Source organism: Haliotis cracherodii, unplaced genomic scaffold (genome assembly GCF_022045235.1).
Source record: "Haliotis cracherodii isolate W230 unplaced genomic scaffold, xgHalCrac1.p SCAF_14, whole genome shotgun sequence".
Taxonomy (NCBI): domain Eukaryota; kingdom Metazoa; phylum Mollusca; class Gastropoda; order Lepetellida; family Haliotidae; genus Haliotis; species Haliotis cracherodii.
Window position 1 is genome coordinate 39,132,514 of NW_027266269.1, and position 15,676 is coordinate 39,148,189.

The 15,676-nt window shown below is 44.0% G+C and overlaps 2 protein-coding genes across 2 annotated transcripts in view; both read right to left on the bottom strand.

The window, feature by feature from the left end:
• The window catches only part of LOC139461238 (SCO-spondin-like), a 77,930-nt gene that overhangs the window by 47,819 nt on the left and 14,435 nt on the right, over positions 1-15,676 (bottom strand). The window contains exons 4-12 of the mRNA XM_071242877.1: positions 15,360-15,635; positions 14,175-14,450; positions 12,990-13,265; positions 11,803-12,078; positions 10,618-10,893; positions 8,480-8,662; positions 4,028-4,225; positions 1,590-1,781; positions 944-1,117 (exon numbers count right to left, since the gene is read on the bottom strand). Coding sequence (XP_071098978.1) covers positions 944-1,117; positions 1,590-1,781; positions 4,028-4,225; positions 8,480-8,662; positions 10,618-10,893; positions 11,803-12,078; positions 12,990-13,265; positions 14,175-14,450; positions 15,360-15,635 — 2,127 coding nt within the window. The remainder of the gene's footprint in view (positions 1-943; positions 1,118-1,589; positions 1,782-4,027; positions 4,226-8,479; positions 8,663-10,617; positions 10,894-11,802; positions 12,079-12,989; positions 13,266-14,174; positions 14,451-15,359; positions 15,636-15,676) is intronic.
• Positions 5,740-7,577, bottom strand: LOC139461277 (ribosome-binding protein 1-like). The gene is made up of 3 exons (XM_071242909.1): positions 7,324-7,577; positions 6,521-6,600; positions 5,740-6,029 (listed from the first exon to the last, which is right to left on the bottom strand). Exons 1-3 carry the CDS (start codon positions 7,575-7,577, stop codon positions 5,740-5,742), a joined length of 624 nt encoding a protein of 207 aa, XP_071099010.1.

The following is a 15,676-nucleotide window of genomic DNA, read 5'->3' on the forward strand; positions in this document are numbered from 1 at the left end:
TTAATTGAATAATATATTTTGTATATTTTGTCCATGGCCATAGACATATGAAAACATCAGGTTTTCGCGAACTTTTGAATAGTATATTTTGTATATAACTGTTCATGGCTATAGACATATGAAAACATCAGTGTTCTTGAACTTTGGAATAGTATATTTTGTATACACTTATTCATGGCCATAGTCATATGAAAACATCAGGTTTTCTTGAACTTCATTTGAATTTGGTTTGTGTGTTCCAACACAACGCCGAGTCTCCACAAGATCAGCACAACAATGGTGAAATCGAAATCGTTGTGGTTTGTCAGCACCAGAACCAGCTCTCAAGATTACAGAATCAGTTGAACATACGACACATGGAGAAAGTGTAAGACAGAGCATTAATATCAGCAAAAAATCTCAACACTACCATACCATACTCCTGGCAGGAAGACCGTTCAACCTTCTGGTTCGCAAATGTCGTACAAGACCACGTTGTTTATACATTACAAGAATCACCTTCTGTCAGCACTAAGAGGGCACGGGTGGCCCAGTCGTCTAAAACGCTGCCATTCGCTGTGCAGAGTTGCGTCCCTTGGGCACACCAGAAACATATGATTGTGGGTTCGAATCCGCGCTCGCCCCGATTATGTTTCTAGGTTTGTCAGCACCACACCCGTGCTCGTGGGTTTCAACGAAGTTGTAAACCTCTGAGACCTGCATCACTTCGGGCTTTCCTCCCATATTAAGCTAACACGCCGCGATATAACTGGAATATTGTTAAAAGCAGCATTAAACCCAACTCACACACTCACTATATTGACGCCTTTGACGTGTGTCCAATGAGTTCCTCCCGCAGTAAACTGATAAGTCCTGATATAACAAACTACTGTTCAGATGGACGTAACACACAGCAAACGCACTACTACAGCGGCATTTAGTCCAACACTCTCGCTCAACTTACCGACACACGAAGCTTTAACTTCAACGAAGGGTCCGGTGCAGTTCAGTCCGCCATTACTGGGGGCAGGGTTGGTGCAGCTTCTGGTTCTGGTTCTAACCACATCGTTCTTGGCTCCACAGGTCGAGTCACAAGGTGGTCCACTCCACTGGGTCCATGGCGTCAAACCACCATTCACTGTCGACAACATACACAAATATCAACTCATCATTAACTGTCGACATTGCACGCAAATATCAAGTCACCGCCCACTGTCGACAGTATACACAATTACTAAGATCTCGTGTATGTATTTCATATGCAAATTCGTGTGAGAGCAAAACACAGGAACTTTGACATAGACACAACAAACACATATCCGATACCTATTTAAATGATACTCTATTTAATTATGTAGTATATAATTTAGTACCAAATTATATAGAAACGAATAAAACTAAATACTGATTGGCAAGTTCAAATGTCTCGGTCACTTGCTTGACGGCTTTGGGCGTGGTTCATGGTATCGATCACTGGTTTGTCGACTCGACTTTTCACAGACCTCAGTCATACAGCAGGAGTATTGCTGCGACGTATTAGTTAGGCTATAAACAATAAACAAACAAAGAAAAAACTGTGTAAGCAGCCAGTGTATAACGGTGCATCGTACCAACACATGCGGGGAAGAAACAGGTTTTCTGCAAAATCTCCACCAAAGACCCCGTGCAGTCACGTCCTCCATTGCTGGGGAGTGGGTTAGAACAGCTCCTGGTGCGTGTCCGCATGACATCTGATCGTTGTCCACACGTGATGCCACATGGTGGATCGGTCCACTGAGTCCAAGCTGTTAGTTCACCATTCACTGACGAAAAGACCACATTTACATCATGAAACCAGCAAACTGATTAACTTTATTGTTGAAGAAACACATATATCCTGCAATTTATGTTCAGGATGTAAACGAGACAAGTTAATTTTCCACATATAAAAGATTCATTCCATGGTGTTTAGTTCAACTCACATTCTACATCAACAACAGGAGAGGTGGGATAATCTAGTCCTTAACGTTCGGCTCGCCACAGGAGAGGTGGGATAATGTAGTAAGGCGAGGCTCGCCACAGGAGAGGTGGGGTAATCTAGTAAGGCGAGGCTCACCACAGGAGATGTCGGGTAATCTAGTAAGGCGAGGCTCACCACAGGAGATGTCGGGTAATCTAGTAAGGCGAGGCTCACCACAGGAGAGGTGGGGTAATCTAGTAAGGCGAGGCCTACCACTGGAGAGGTGGGATAATGTAGTAAGGCGAGGCTTGCCACAGGAGAGGTGGTATACTCTTTTAGGACGAGGCTCGCCTCGGGAGAGGTGGGGTAGTCTAGTAAGACGAGGCTCGCCACAGGAGAGGTGGGGTAATCTAGTAAGGCGAGGCCTACCACTGGAGAGGTGGGGTAATCTTGGAAGGCGAGGCTCGCACAGGAGAGGTGGGATAATCTAGTAAGGCGAGGCTCGCCACTGGAAAGGTGGGATAATCTAGTAAGGCGAAGCTCACCACAGGGGAGGTGGGGTAATCTTGTAAGGCGAAGCTCACCACAGGGGAGGTGGGGTAATCTTGTAAGGCGAGGCTCGCCACTGGAAAGGTGGGATAATCTAGTAAGGCGAGGCTCACCACAGGAGAGGTGGGGTAATCTAGTAAGGCGAGGCTCGCCACAGGAGAGGTGGGGTAATCTTGTAAGGCGAGGCTCGCCACAGGAGAGGTGGGGTAATCTAGTAAGGCGAGGCTCGCCACTGGAAAGGTGGGATAATCTAGTAAGGCGAGGCTCACCACAGGAGAGGTGGGATAATCTAGTAAGGCGAGGCTCGCCACAGGAGAGGTGGGGTAATCTAGTAAGGCGAGGCTCACCACAGGAGAGGTGGGGTAATCTTGTAAGGCGAAGCTCACCACAGGGGAGGTGGGGTAATCTTGTAAGGCGAGGCTCGCCACAGGAGAGGTGGGGTAATCTTGTAAGGCGAGGCTCACCACTGGAAAGGTGGGATAATCTAGTAAGTCGAAGCTCACCACAGGGGAGGTAGGATAACCTTGTAAGGCGGGGCTCAGCACAGGAGAGGTGGAATAACCTTGTAAGGCGATGCTCGCCACAGGAGAGGTGGGGTAACATGATAAGGCCAGGCTCGCCACAGGAGAGGTGGCATAGCCTTGTAAGGCGAGGCTCGCCACAGAAGATTTGGGATAACCTTGTAAGGCGAGACTCACTACTGGAGAGGTGGGGTAATCTTGTAAGGCGAAGCTCACCACAGGGGAGGTGGGGTAATCTTGTAAGGCGAGGCTCGCCACAGGAGAGGTGGGGTAATCTAGTAAGGCGAGGCTCGCCACAGGAGAGGTGGGGTAATCTAGTAAGGCGAGGCTCGCCACTGGAGAGGTGGGGTAATCTTGTAAGGCGAGGCTCGCCACTGGAAAGGTGGGATAATGTTGTAAGGCGAGGCTCGCCACAGGAGAGGTGGGGTAATCTTGTAAGGCGAGGCTCACCACTGGAAAGGTGGGATAATCTAGTAAGTCGAAGCTCACCACAGGGGAGGTAGGATAACCTTGTAAGGCGGGGCTCAGCACAGGAGAGGTGGAATAACCTTGTAAGGCGATGCTCGCCACAGGAGAGGTGGGGTAACATGATAAGGCCAGGCTCGCCACAGGAGAGGTGGCATAGCCTTGTAAGGCGAGGCTCGCCACAGAAGATTTGGGATAACCTTGTAAGGCGAGACTCACTACTGGAGAGGTGGAATAACCATGTAAGGCGAGGCTAACCACAGGAGAGGTGGGATAACCTAGTAAGGCGAGGCTCACCACAGGAGATGTGGGATAATCTGGTAAGGCGAGGTTAATCACAGGAGAGGTGGGGTAATCTTCTATGGCGAGGCATAAGTAATGCAATACTTTTTGATAGGAAACCATTTATTAAGATAACTTTGGAAAATGAATGACGCCAGTGAGATAAAAATAAACACATACTCAAGACAATATGAGTTGACGAAAATAATGATATTTGATTAATGAAAGGATAAAGAGATGAGAATGAAATAATATCGACCTTGACCCTAACAGGTTACACTAAAACACTCACCTTGACAAGCAGGGAAGCTACACGTCTTGACAGACGTCTGCACTACATCCCCAAAACATGGCAGTCCGCCATTACTGGGAGCGGGGTTTGTGCAGCTTCTGGTTCGTGACCTGATGACACCGTCGGTGGAGCCACAGGTGATGCCACAGGAAGGGTCAGTCCATTCAGACCACAGGGAAAGCCCGCCGTTTACAGGTCCTGTAATGCGTTTTGAAGAACTGTATACCAAGTCAGGTCTTTGTATACCATGTCAGGTCTTTGTGTACCATGTCAGGTCTTTGTGTACCATGTCAGGTCTTTGTATACCATGTCAGGTCTGTGTATACCATGTCAGGTCGTTGTGTACCATGTCAGGTCTTTGTATACCATGTCAGGTCTTTGTGTACCATGTCAGGTCTTTGTATACCATGTCAGGTCTGTGTATACCATGTCAGGTCTGTGTATACCATGTCAGGTCTTTGTGTACCATGTCAGGTCTTTGTATACCATGTCAGGTCTTTGTGTACCATGTCAGGTCTTTGTATACCATGTCAGGTCTTTGTATACCATGTCAGGTCTTAGTATGCCATGTCAGGTCTTTGTGTACCATGTCAGGTCTTTGTATACCATGTCAGGTCTGTGTGTACCATGTCAGGTCTTTGTGTACCATGTCAGGTCTTTGTGTACCATGTCAGGTCTTTGTATACCATGTCAGGTCTTTGTGTACCATGTCAGGTCTTTGTATACCATGTCAGGTCTTTGTATACCATGTCAGGTCTTTGTATACCATGTCAGGTCTTTGTGTACCATGTCAGGTCTTTGTATACCAAGTCAGGTCGTTGTGTACCATGTCAGGTCTTGGTATACAATGTCACTAAATCAGTGGTTATTAATCATCTTTACTACAGCACATCGGTGTTTGTGTTAACACTTCAACAGATACTACCATCATTTTACAACACATTATAACGAGTCTTGGTAACCATTGTACAAACAAGCTTAAAGGGGGACTAGGTAACTTCATGACAATGATTTAACAAGCTTAAAGGGGGAGTAGGAACAAAAGCCATGATGTAAACATGCTTAAAGGGGAACTAGGTGAGTATGCTTAAAGGGGCACTACGCTAGCATGTTTAAAGGTGGACTAGGTACGTTAGTAAACATCTTATAAACATTCTTACAGGGGAACATGGCACCTTATTACCCATGTTATTGACATGCTAAAGGGGGATTTCGTAGCCATGGTACCTTCGTAGCCATGTTATAATGACATTGAAAGGGGGACCAGATTAACATGCTTAAAGGGGGAATTGAGCAATTTGGCAGTTCTAGCAAGATTCATATCGTCGTAAAACCACACTTTGTTAGTCTGCTAACGGACTTTATATTATTTGAGCAATTATCGATTCCCTTAATTACACAAATACCATGACCAGTTTCACACCAATTACAACGTCTCCCCTAGTCTCCCCTGGTCTCCCCCTTGACTCCCCCGGTCTCCCCTATTCTCCACTGGACTCCCCTAGTCTCCCCTGGACGCCCCTAGTCTCCCATAGTCTCCCCTGGCCACCCTTTGACTCCCCTAGTCTCACCCTTGACTCCCCTGGTCTCCCATGGTATCCCCTGTTCACCCCTTGACTCCCCTGGTCAACCCTGGTCTCCCCTAGTCGCCCCTTGACTCCCCTAGTCTCCCATGGTCAGCCCTGGACTCCCCTTGTCAACCCTGGTCTCCCCTAGTCTCCCCTGGACTCCCTGGTCTCTACTAGTCTCCCCTGGTCACCCCTGGTCTCCCCTTGCCTCCCCTGGTCACCCCTGGACTCCCCTTGACTCCCCTGGTCTCCCCTTGACTCCCCTAATCTTCCCTTGACTCCCCTGGACTCCCCTTGACTCCCCTGGACTCCCCTAGCCGCCTCTAGTCTCCCCTGGTCTCCCCTAGTTTCCCCTTGACTCCCCCTTGACTCCCTGTGACTCCCCTGGACTCCCCTAGTCTTCCCTTGACTCCCCTGGACTCCCCTGGACTCCCCTAGCCGCCTCTAGTCTCCCCTGGACTCCCCTAGTCTCCCCTGGTCTCCCCTAGTCTCCCCTGGTCTCCCCTTGACTCCCTTAGTCTCTCCGTTGACTCCCCTAGTCTCCCCTTGACTCCCCCTGGTCTCCCCTAGTCTCTCCTTGACTCCCCCTGGTCTCCCCTAGTCTCCCCTTGACTCCCCAAGTCTCCCCTGGACTCCCCTAGTCTCCCCTGGTCTCCCCTAGTCCCCCCTGGTCTCCCCTAGTTCCCCCTGGTCTCCCCTAGTCTCCCCTGGTCTCACCTAGTCTCCCCTGGTCTCCCCTAGTCTCCCCTGGTCTCCCCTAGTCTCCCCTGGTCTCCCCTAGTTCCCCCTGGTCTCCCCTAGTCTCCCCTTGACTCCCTTAGTCTCCCCTGGTCTCCCCTAGTCTCCCCTGGTCTCCCCTAGTCTGCCCTTGACTCCCCTAGTCTCCCCTGGTCTCCCCTAGTCTCCCCTGGTCTCCCCTAGTTCCCCCTGGTCTCCCCTAGTCTCCCCTGGTCTCCCCTTGACTCCCCTAGTCTCCCCTGGTCTCCCTTAGTCTCCCCTGGTTTCCTCTAGTCTCCCCTGGTCTCCCCTAGTCTCCCCTGGTCTCCCCTAGTTCCCCCTAGTCTCCCCTAGTCTCCCCTGGTCTCCCCTAGTCTCCCCTGGTCTCCCCTAGTCTCCCCTGGTCTCCCCTAGTCTCCCCTTGACTCCCCTAGTCTCCCCTTGACTCCCCTTGTCTCCCCTAGTCTCTCCTGATCTCCCCTAGTCTCCCCTGGACTCCCCTGGTCTCCATTAGTCTCCACTAGTCTCCCCTGGTCTCCCCCCTTGACTCCCCCGGTCCCCCCTAGTCTCCCCTGATCTCCCCTAGTCTCCCCTGGACTCCCCTACTCTCCCCTGGACTCCCCTGGTCTCCATTAGTCTCCATTAGTCTCCCCTAGTCTCCCCTGGACTCCCCTAAACTCCCCGAGTCTCCCCTGGACTCCCCTGGTCTCCCCTAGTCTCCCCTAGTCTCCCCTGGACTCCCTGGTCTCTACTAGTCTCCCCTGGTCACCCCTGGTCTCCCCTTGCCTCCCCTGGTCACCCTGGACTCCCCTTGACTCCCCTGGTCTCTCCTTGACTCCCCTAATCTTCCCTTGACTCCCCCTTGACTCCCTGTGACTCCCCTGGTCTCCTTTCGTCTCCCCTGCACTCACCTGGAATCCCCTGGTCTCCCCTGGTCTCCCCTGATCTCCGTTAGTCTCCCCTGGACTCCCCTAGTCTCCCCTGGACTCCCCTGGTCTCCCCTAGTCTCACCTAGTCTCCCCTGGACTCCCCGAGTCTCCCCTGGTCTCCCCCTTGACTCCCCTAGTCTCCCATTGCCTCCCCTGGTCACCCCTGGGCTCCCCTTGACTCCCATGGTCTCCCCTTGACTCCCCTAGTCTTCCCTTGACTCCCCTGGTCTCCCCTAGTCTCTCCTGGACTCCCCCTTGACTCCCTGTGACTCCCCTGTTCTTCCTTCGTCTCCCCTGGACTCCCCTAGTCTCCCCTGGTCTCCCCTTGACTCCCATTAGTCTCACCTAGTCTCCCCTGGACTCCCCGAGTCTCCCCTGGTCTCCCCCTTGACTCCCCTAGTCTCCCCCTTGACTCCCCTAGTCTCCACTTGACTGCCATGGTCTCCCCCTGGACGCCCCTAGTCTCCCCTGGTCTCCCCTAGTCTCACCTGGTCTCCCCTAGTCTCACCCAGTCTCCCCTCGTCTCCCCTGGTCTTCGCTGGTCTTCCCTTGACTCCCTTAGTCTCCCCCTTGACTCCCCTGGACTCCCCTAGTCTCCCCCTTGACTCCCCTGGACTCCCCTGGTCTTCCCTGGTCTTCCCTTGACTCCATTAGTCTCCCTTTGACTCCCATGGTTTCCCCCTGGTCTCCCCTAGTCTCCCCCTTGACTCCCCTGGTCTCCCCTCGTCTCCCCTGGTCTTCGCTGGTCTTCCCTTGACTCCCTTAGTCTCCCCCTTGACTCCCCTGGACTCCCCGAGTCCCCCCTTGTCTCCCCTAGTCTCCCCTGGTCTCCCCTGGTCACCCCTGGACTCCCCTAGTCTCCCCTGGACTCCCCTGGAATCCCCTAGTCTCCACCTTGACTGCCATGGTTTCCCCCTGGTCTCCCCTAGTCCCCCCTAGTCTCCCCTAGTCCCCCCTGAATCCCCTAGTCCCCCCTAGTCTCCCCTAATCTCCCCTGGAATCCCCTAGTCTCCCCTGGAATCCCCTAGTTCCCCCTGGAATCCCCTAGTCCTCCCTAGTCCCCCCTGGAATCCCCTAGTCTCCCCTGGAATCCCCTAGTCCCCCCTGGAATCCCCTAGCCCCCCCCTTGTCTCCCCTGGACTCCCCTGGAATCCCCTAGTCCCCCCTGGTCTCCCTTAGTCTCCCCTGGACTCCCCTGGTCTTCCCTGGCCTCCCCTGGTCTCCCTGGTTGTACCTACCCACGCAAGCAGACAGAACGTCCACAAACGACCCAGTACAGTTGAGTCCTCCATTGCTGGGAGGTGGGTTGGAGCAGCTTCTTGTTCGCGTCCGTATCACATCCGTTCTTGTTTCGCAAGCAACGCCACAAGGTAGACCAGTCCAGTCGGTCCACTGCGAGAATCCACCATTGACAATAGGACCTTTGAAAAATATGTATACTGTTATATAAAGTGCCAAAGAACAATTAGTGTCGAGTACCTGTCGAGACAGATCCCGCGTCTACTGAGCGTAAAATGGTTGTTTGTGTGTTTGTTGTTTAACGTCGCACTCAGCAATATTCCGGCTATATGACGGCGGTCTGTAAATAATTGAGTCTGGTCCAGACAATCCAGTGATTGACATCATGATCACCCAATCCCGTTAGTTGCCTCTTAAGAAAGCAAAGTCGCATATTAGGGCAAGCATGGGTTGCTGAAGACCTATTCTACCCCTGATCTCCATGGGTCCCACTTTGCGTAAAAGATGAAATAGTTCACTATGTACTTCAGTGTGAAAGAGTTTTCTGAAATTAAGAAAAGTGATCATTTCATTGCAGTGAACATAACACTTGACATTTCACTGTTATAAACGTAACACTTAATAATATTTCACTGCAGTGAACATAACACGTTAACGGAACTATTGTCATCCAAAAGTTACCTCCCCGCAAATTGCCTCCCTTTATCGTAAGTGTCATTGGATTATACAAGTTGGATTAATCAAGTACTAAACTAATACTTTAAATGACGTCAGCTCTCCTAGATTTCAGACACGAATGCAAGTAAAATCGCACACAAACGTACGCGTAAACAAACACAAAATCGTACGTAAACAGGCATGCACAAACGCACACACAAACGCATTCAGGCACAAATGCACGCTCAACAGACGCAAACACACACGCCCAAACGCACTCATATACGCACAAACAAGCGCACGTACAAATGCAAATACACAAATGCAGCCATAAACGCACGCCAAAACGCTCAAACAAATGTACGCACACAAACGCAGGTACAAAAGCAGGCATGGTGAAACCTTAAAGAAATGGATGTACAAACTTACACAAACAAATATGCATGCACGCACAAACCCAAACTTAAACGCACGTACCATCAAAAGTACGCACGCATGCACGACGTATAAAAACGCACACACAAATGCTCACACAAAATTACGCACGCACAGACGCACGCAAATGTACGTTCAGAGAGTACACACACAAAAGCACCCATAAATGCTCGATTAAACGTATGCAAACAAAATGCACTCATGCACAAATGCCCTCACGCACACACGCGAAGAAACGCGCACAGAAACGCACGTACAATCGTACGTACGCACAAACCACACAAATATACGTGCAACATACGCAAACAAAAACGCATGCACTCTAAAACGCACATACGCACGCACGCACGCATACACAAACACAAGCAAAATTGCTCACAGAAACCCAGGTACAAACGCACGTATGAACGAAAAACACAAAAGGAATTTGAAGACATCTACCCAAAACAAAGTATAACATAATGTGAAAACCTTGAATCCAAAATGGATTCCAAATCACGCGAGCAAAGGTCAAAACCAAAGAACATTTAAATGTTAAAGCACCTAAAGAATTGGAGAAATGAAAGTTTTAAAGTTATCGGGCCAGCGGTTTTGGATCAATAGAGCAAAATCCTCTCTAAAAAGTTATCTGATTTTGAATTATCTACCCTTGGTCATTGAACCTACGCCCTTTGGCTTTTTGTGGTATCTAAAACTCAACTGTCTACATGTTTATACAGATTTTGAACAGAATCGAGCCAGTACATCGGCGGAATAATAAAAATTACAAACAGAATAAAATAGATATGAAATCGGATGATTACAAAAAAAGTTTCAAGCCTCTCAGCTTAAAACCCTAATGACAATAAACAGAAAGTTTACAATATATACGCCTTTCGGTTTGGAGCTCTACAAATAAATAGAGCGAAACAATAGGGCTATACACATTTCTTCTTGGATCAATAAATATAGTCACTGGTGATGTTTTTTTTTAAGTCAATACCTTAATTTTTGGTATAAATGAGTCGTGTAGCACCGTGGCAACGCTTTGTCTTGATATACCCACCTATTGGAACATTAACTGTGAGAAGTGCGCTTGTGGATAGTCCATTAACTCTGTATTCATACGTGGCCCCATCCGAAGTCTGGACATTTGATATATTCAGAATCTGAGATTGCCCATTCACTGAAGTCTGTATGCGAGAGTTGGTCGTCAATACCGCCCCGTTCTTATACCACTGTCCTGTTTGGATGTTACTCTGAGATAGGGTGGCCTGTAGGATGACAGTACTCCCAGTATTGACTGTCTGGGCAGTTGGTCCACTTACAATACTTACGGCGCCTTAAAATAATGGAAAAAATGACATAAACAATTAAATACATTGTCTAAAAAATATGACAATACCGACATAAACAACAAATACCTTATTTTACAAATATGGCAATAATGAAATAAACATTGAATACCTTTTTTTCAAAATATGGCAATAATGATATAATCATTGAATACCTTATCTTGAAAATATAGCAATAGTGACATAAACAATGAATACCTAGTGTTGAAAATATGACAATAATGATATAATCATTGAATACCTTATCTTGAAAATATGGCAATATTCTTTTTAAAATCGAAAACCTCATTTTACAAATATAGAAACATTGATATAAACATTGAATTCCTTATCTTGAAATTATGGCAATAATGATATACACATTGAATACCTTCACTTAAGAATATGACAATAATGACATGAACATTGAATACCTTCACTTAAGAATATGGCAATAATGATATAAACATTGAATTCCTTATTTTGAAATTATGGCAATAATTTTATATTCTATACATCCAACACCTTATCTTACAAATATGGCAATATTGATATAGACATTGAATTCCTTATCTTGAAATTATGGCAATAGTGATATAAACATTGAATACCTTATCTTACAAATATGGCAATATCGTTATGAACATTGAATATCTTATCTTGAAAATATGGCAATAGTGATACACACATTGAATACCTCCTCTTGAAATGCTGGCAATAATGATATAAACATTCAATATCTTATCTTATAAATATGGCAATATTGTTATAAACATTGAATATCTTATCTTGCAAATATGGCAATAATGATATAAACATTGGATACCTTGTCTTGAAAATATGGCAATAAATACCTTATTTGTTCGTATAAATGAGTCGTGTAACACCGTGGCAACGCTTTGTTTTCATTTACCCACCTATTGGAACATTAACTGTGAGAAGTGCGCTTGTGGATAGTCCATTAACTCTGTATTCATACGTGGCCCCATCCGAAGTCTGGACATTTGATATACTCAGAATCTGAAATTGCCCATTCACTGAAGTCTGTATGCGAGCGTTCGTCGTCAATACCGCCCCGTTCTTATACCACTGTCCTGTTTGGATGTTACTCTGAGATAGGGTGGCCTGTAGGGTGACAGTACTCCCAGTATTGACTGTCTGGGCAGTTGGTCCACTTACAATACTTACGGCGCCTTGAAAATAATGGAAAAAAATGACATAAACAATTAAATACATTGTCTAAATAATATGACAATACTGACATAAACAACAAATACCTTATTTTACAAATATGGCAATAATGAAATAAACATTGAATACCTTTTTTTCAAAATATGGCAATAATGATATAATCATTGAATACCTTATGGTACAAATACGGCAATAGTGACATAAACAATGAATACCTTATCTTGATAATATAGCAATAGTGACATAAACAATGAATACCTAGTGTTGAAAATATGACAATAATGATATAATCATTGAATACCTTATCTTGAAAATATGGCAATAATTATCTAAACATCGAAAACCTCATTTTACAAATATAGCAACATTGATATAAACATTGAATTCCTTATCTTGAAATTATGGTAATAATGATATGAACATTGAATACCTTCACTTAAGGATATGGCAATAATGATATGAACATTGAATTCCTTATTTTGAAATTATGGCAATAATTTTATATTCTATACATCCAACACCTTATCTTACAAATATGGCAATATTGATATAGACATTGAATTCCTTATCTTGAAATTATGGCAATAGTGATATAAACATTGAATACCTTATCTTACAAATATGGCAATATCGTTATGAACATTGAATATCTTATCTTGAAAATATGGCAATAGTGATACACACATTGAATACCTCCTCTTGAAATGCTGGCAATAATGATATAAACATTCAATATCTTATCTTATAAATATGGCAATATCGTTATAAACATTGAATACCTTATCTTGCAAATATGGCAATAATGATATAAACATTGAATACCTTGTCTTGAAAATAAGGCAATAAATACCTTATTTGTTCGTATAAATGAGTCGTGTAACACCGTGGCAACGCTTTGTTTTCATTTACCCACCTATTGGAACATTAACTGTGAGAAGTGCGCTTGTGGATAGTCCATTAACTCTGTATTCATACGTGGCCCCATCCGAAGTCTGGACATTTGATATACTCAGAATCTGAAATTGCCCATTCACTGACGTCTGTATGCGAGAGTTGGTCGTCAATACCGCCCCGTTCTTATACCACTGTCCTGTTTGGATGTTACTCTGAGATAGGGTGGCCTGTAGGATGACAGTACTCCCAGTATTGACTGTCTGGGCAGTTGGTCCACTTACAATACTTACGGCGCCTTAAAATAATGGAAAAAATGACATAAACAATTAAATACATTGTCTAAAAAATATGACAATACCGACATAAACAACAAATACCTTATTTTACAAATATGGCAATAATGAAATAAACATTGAATACCTTTTTTTCAAAATATGGCAATAATGATATAATCATTGAATACCTTATGGTACAAATACGGCAATAGTGACATAAACAATGAATACCTTATCTTGATAATATAGCAATAGTGACATAAACAATGAATACCTAGTGTTGAAAATATGACAATAATGATATAATCATTGAATACCTTATCTTGAAAATATGGCAATAATTATCTAAACATCGAAAACCTCATTTTACAAATATAGCAACATTGATATAAACATTGAATTCCTTATCTTGAAATTATGGCAATAATGATATGAACATTGAATACCTTCACTTAAGGATATGGCAATAATGATATGAACATTGAATTCCTTATTTTGAAATTATGGCAATAATTTTATATTCTATACATCCAACACCTTATCTTACAAATATGGCAATATTGATATAGACATTGAATTCCTTATCTTGAAATTATGGCAATAGTGATATAAACATTGAATACCTTATCTTACAAATATGGCAATATCGTTATGAACATTGAATATCTTATCTTGAAAATATGGCAATAGTGATACACACATTGAATACCTCCTCTTGAAATGCTGGCAATAATGATATAAACATTCAATATCTTATCTTATAAATATGGCAATATCGTTATAAACATTGAATACCTTATCTTGCAAATATGGCAATAATGATATAAACATTGAATACCTTGTCTTGAAAATAAGGCAATAAATACCTTATTTGTTCGTATAAATGAGTCGTGTAACACCGTGGCAACGCTTTGTTTTCATTTACCCACCTATTGGAACATTAACTGTGAGAAGTGCGCTTGTGGATAGTCCATTAACTCTGTATTCATACGTGGCCCCATCCGAAGTCTGGACATTTGATATACTCAGAATCTGAAATTGCCCATTCACTGACGTCTGTATGCGAGAGTTGGTCGTCAATACCGCCCCGTTCTTATACCACTGTCCTGTTTGGATGTTACTCTGAGATAGGGTGGCCTGTAGGATGACAGTACTCCCAGTATTGACTGTCTGGGCAGTTGGTCCACTTACAATACTTACGGCGCCTTAAAATAATGGAAAAAATGACATAAACAATTAAATACATTGTCTAAAAAATATGACAATACCGACATAAACAACAAATACCTTATTTTACAAATATGGCAATAATGAAATAAACATTGAATACCTTTTTTTCAAAATATGGCAATAATGATATAATCATTGAATACCTTATGGTACAAATACGGCAATAGTGACATAAACAATGAATACCTTATCTTGATAATATAGCAATAGTGACATAAACAATGAATACCTAGTGTTGAAAATATGACAATAATGATATAATCATTGAATACCTTATCTTGAAAATATGGCAATAATTATTTAAACATCGAAAACCTCATTTTACAAATATAGCAACATTGATATAAACATTGAATTCCTTATCTTGAAATTATGGCAATAATGATATGAACATTGAATACCTTCACTTAAGGATATGGCAATAATGATATGAACATTGAATTCCTTATTTTGAAATTATGGCAATAATTTTATATTCTATACATCCAACACCTTATCTTACAAATATGGCAATATTGATATAGACATTGAATTCCTTATCTTGAAATTATGGCAATAGTGATATAAACATTGAATACCTTATCTTACAAATATGGCAATATCGTTATGAACATTGAATATCTTATCTTGAAAATATGGCAATAGTGATACACACATTGAATACCTCCTCTTGAAATGCTGGCAATAATGATATAAACATTCAATATCTTATCTTATAAATATGGCAATATCGTTATAAACATTGAATACCTTATCTTGCAAATATGGCAATAATGATATAAACATTGAATACCTTGTCTTGAAAATATGGCAATAAATACCTTATTTGTTCGTATAAATGAGTCGTGTAACACCGTGGCAACGCTTTGTTTTCATTTACCCACCTGTTGGAACATTAACTGTGAGAAGTGCGCTTGTGGATAGTCCATTAACTCTGTATTCATACGTGGCCCCATCCGAAGTCTGGACATTTGATATACTCAGAATCTGAGATTGCCCATTCACTGACGTCTGTATGCGAGAGTTGGTCGTCAATACCGCCCCGTTCTTATACCACTGTCCTGTTTGGATGTTACTCTGAGATAGGGTGGCCTGTAGGATGACAGTACTCCCAGTATTGACTGTCTGGGCAGTTGGTCCACTTACAATACTTACGGCGCCTTAAAATAATGGAAAAAATGACATAAACAATGAAATACAT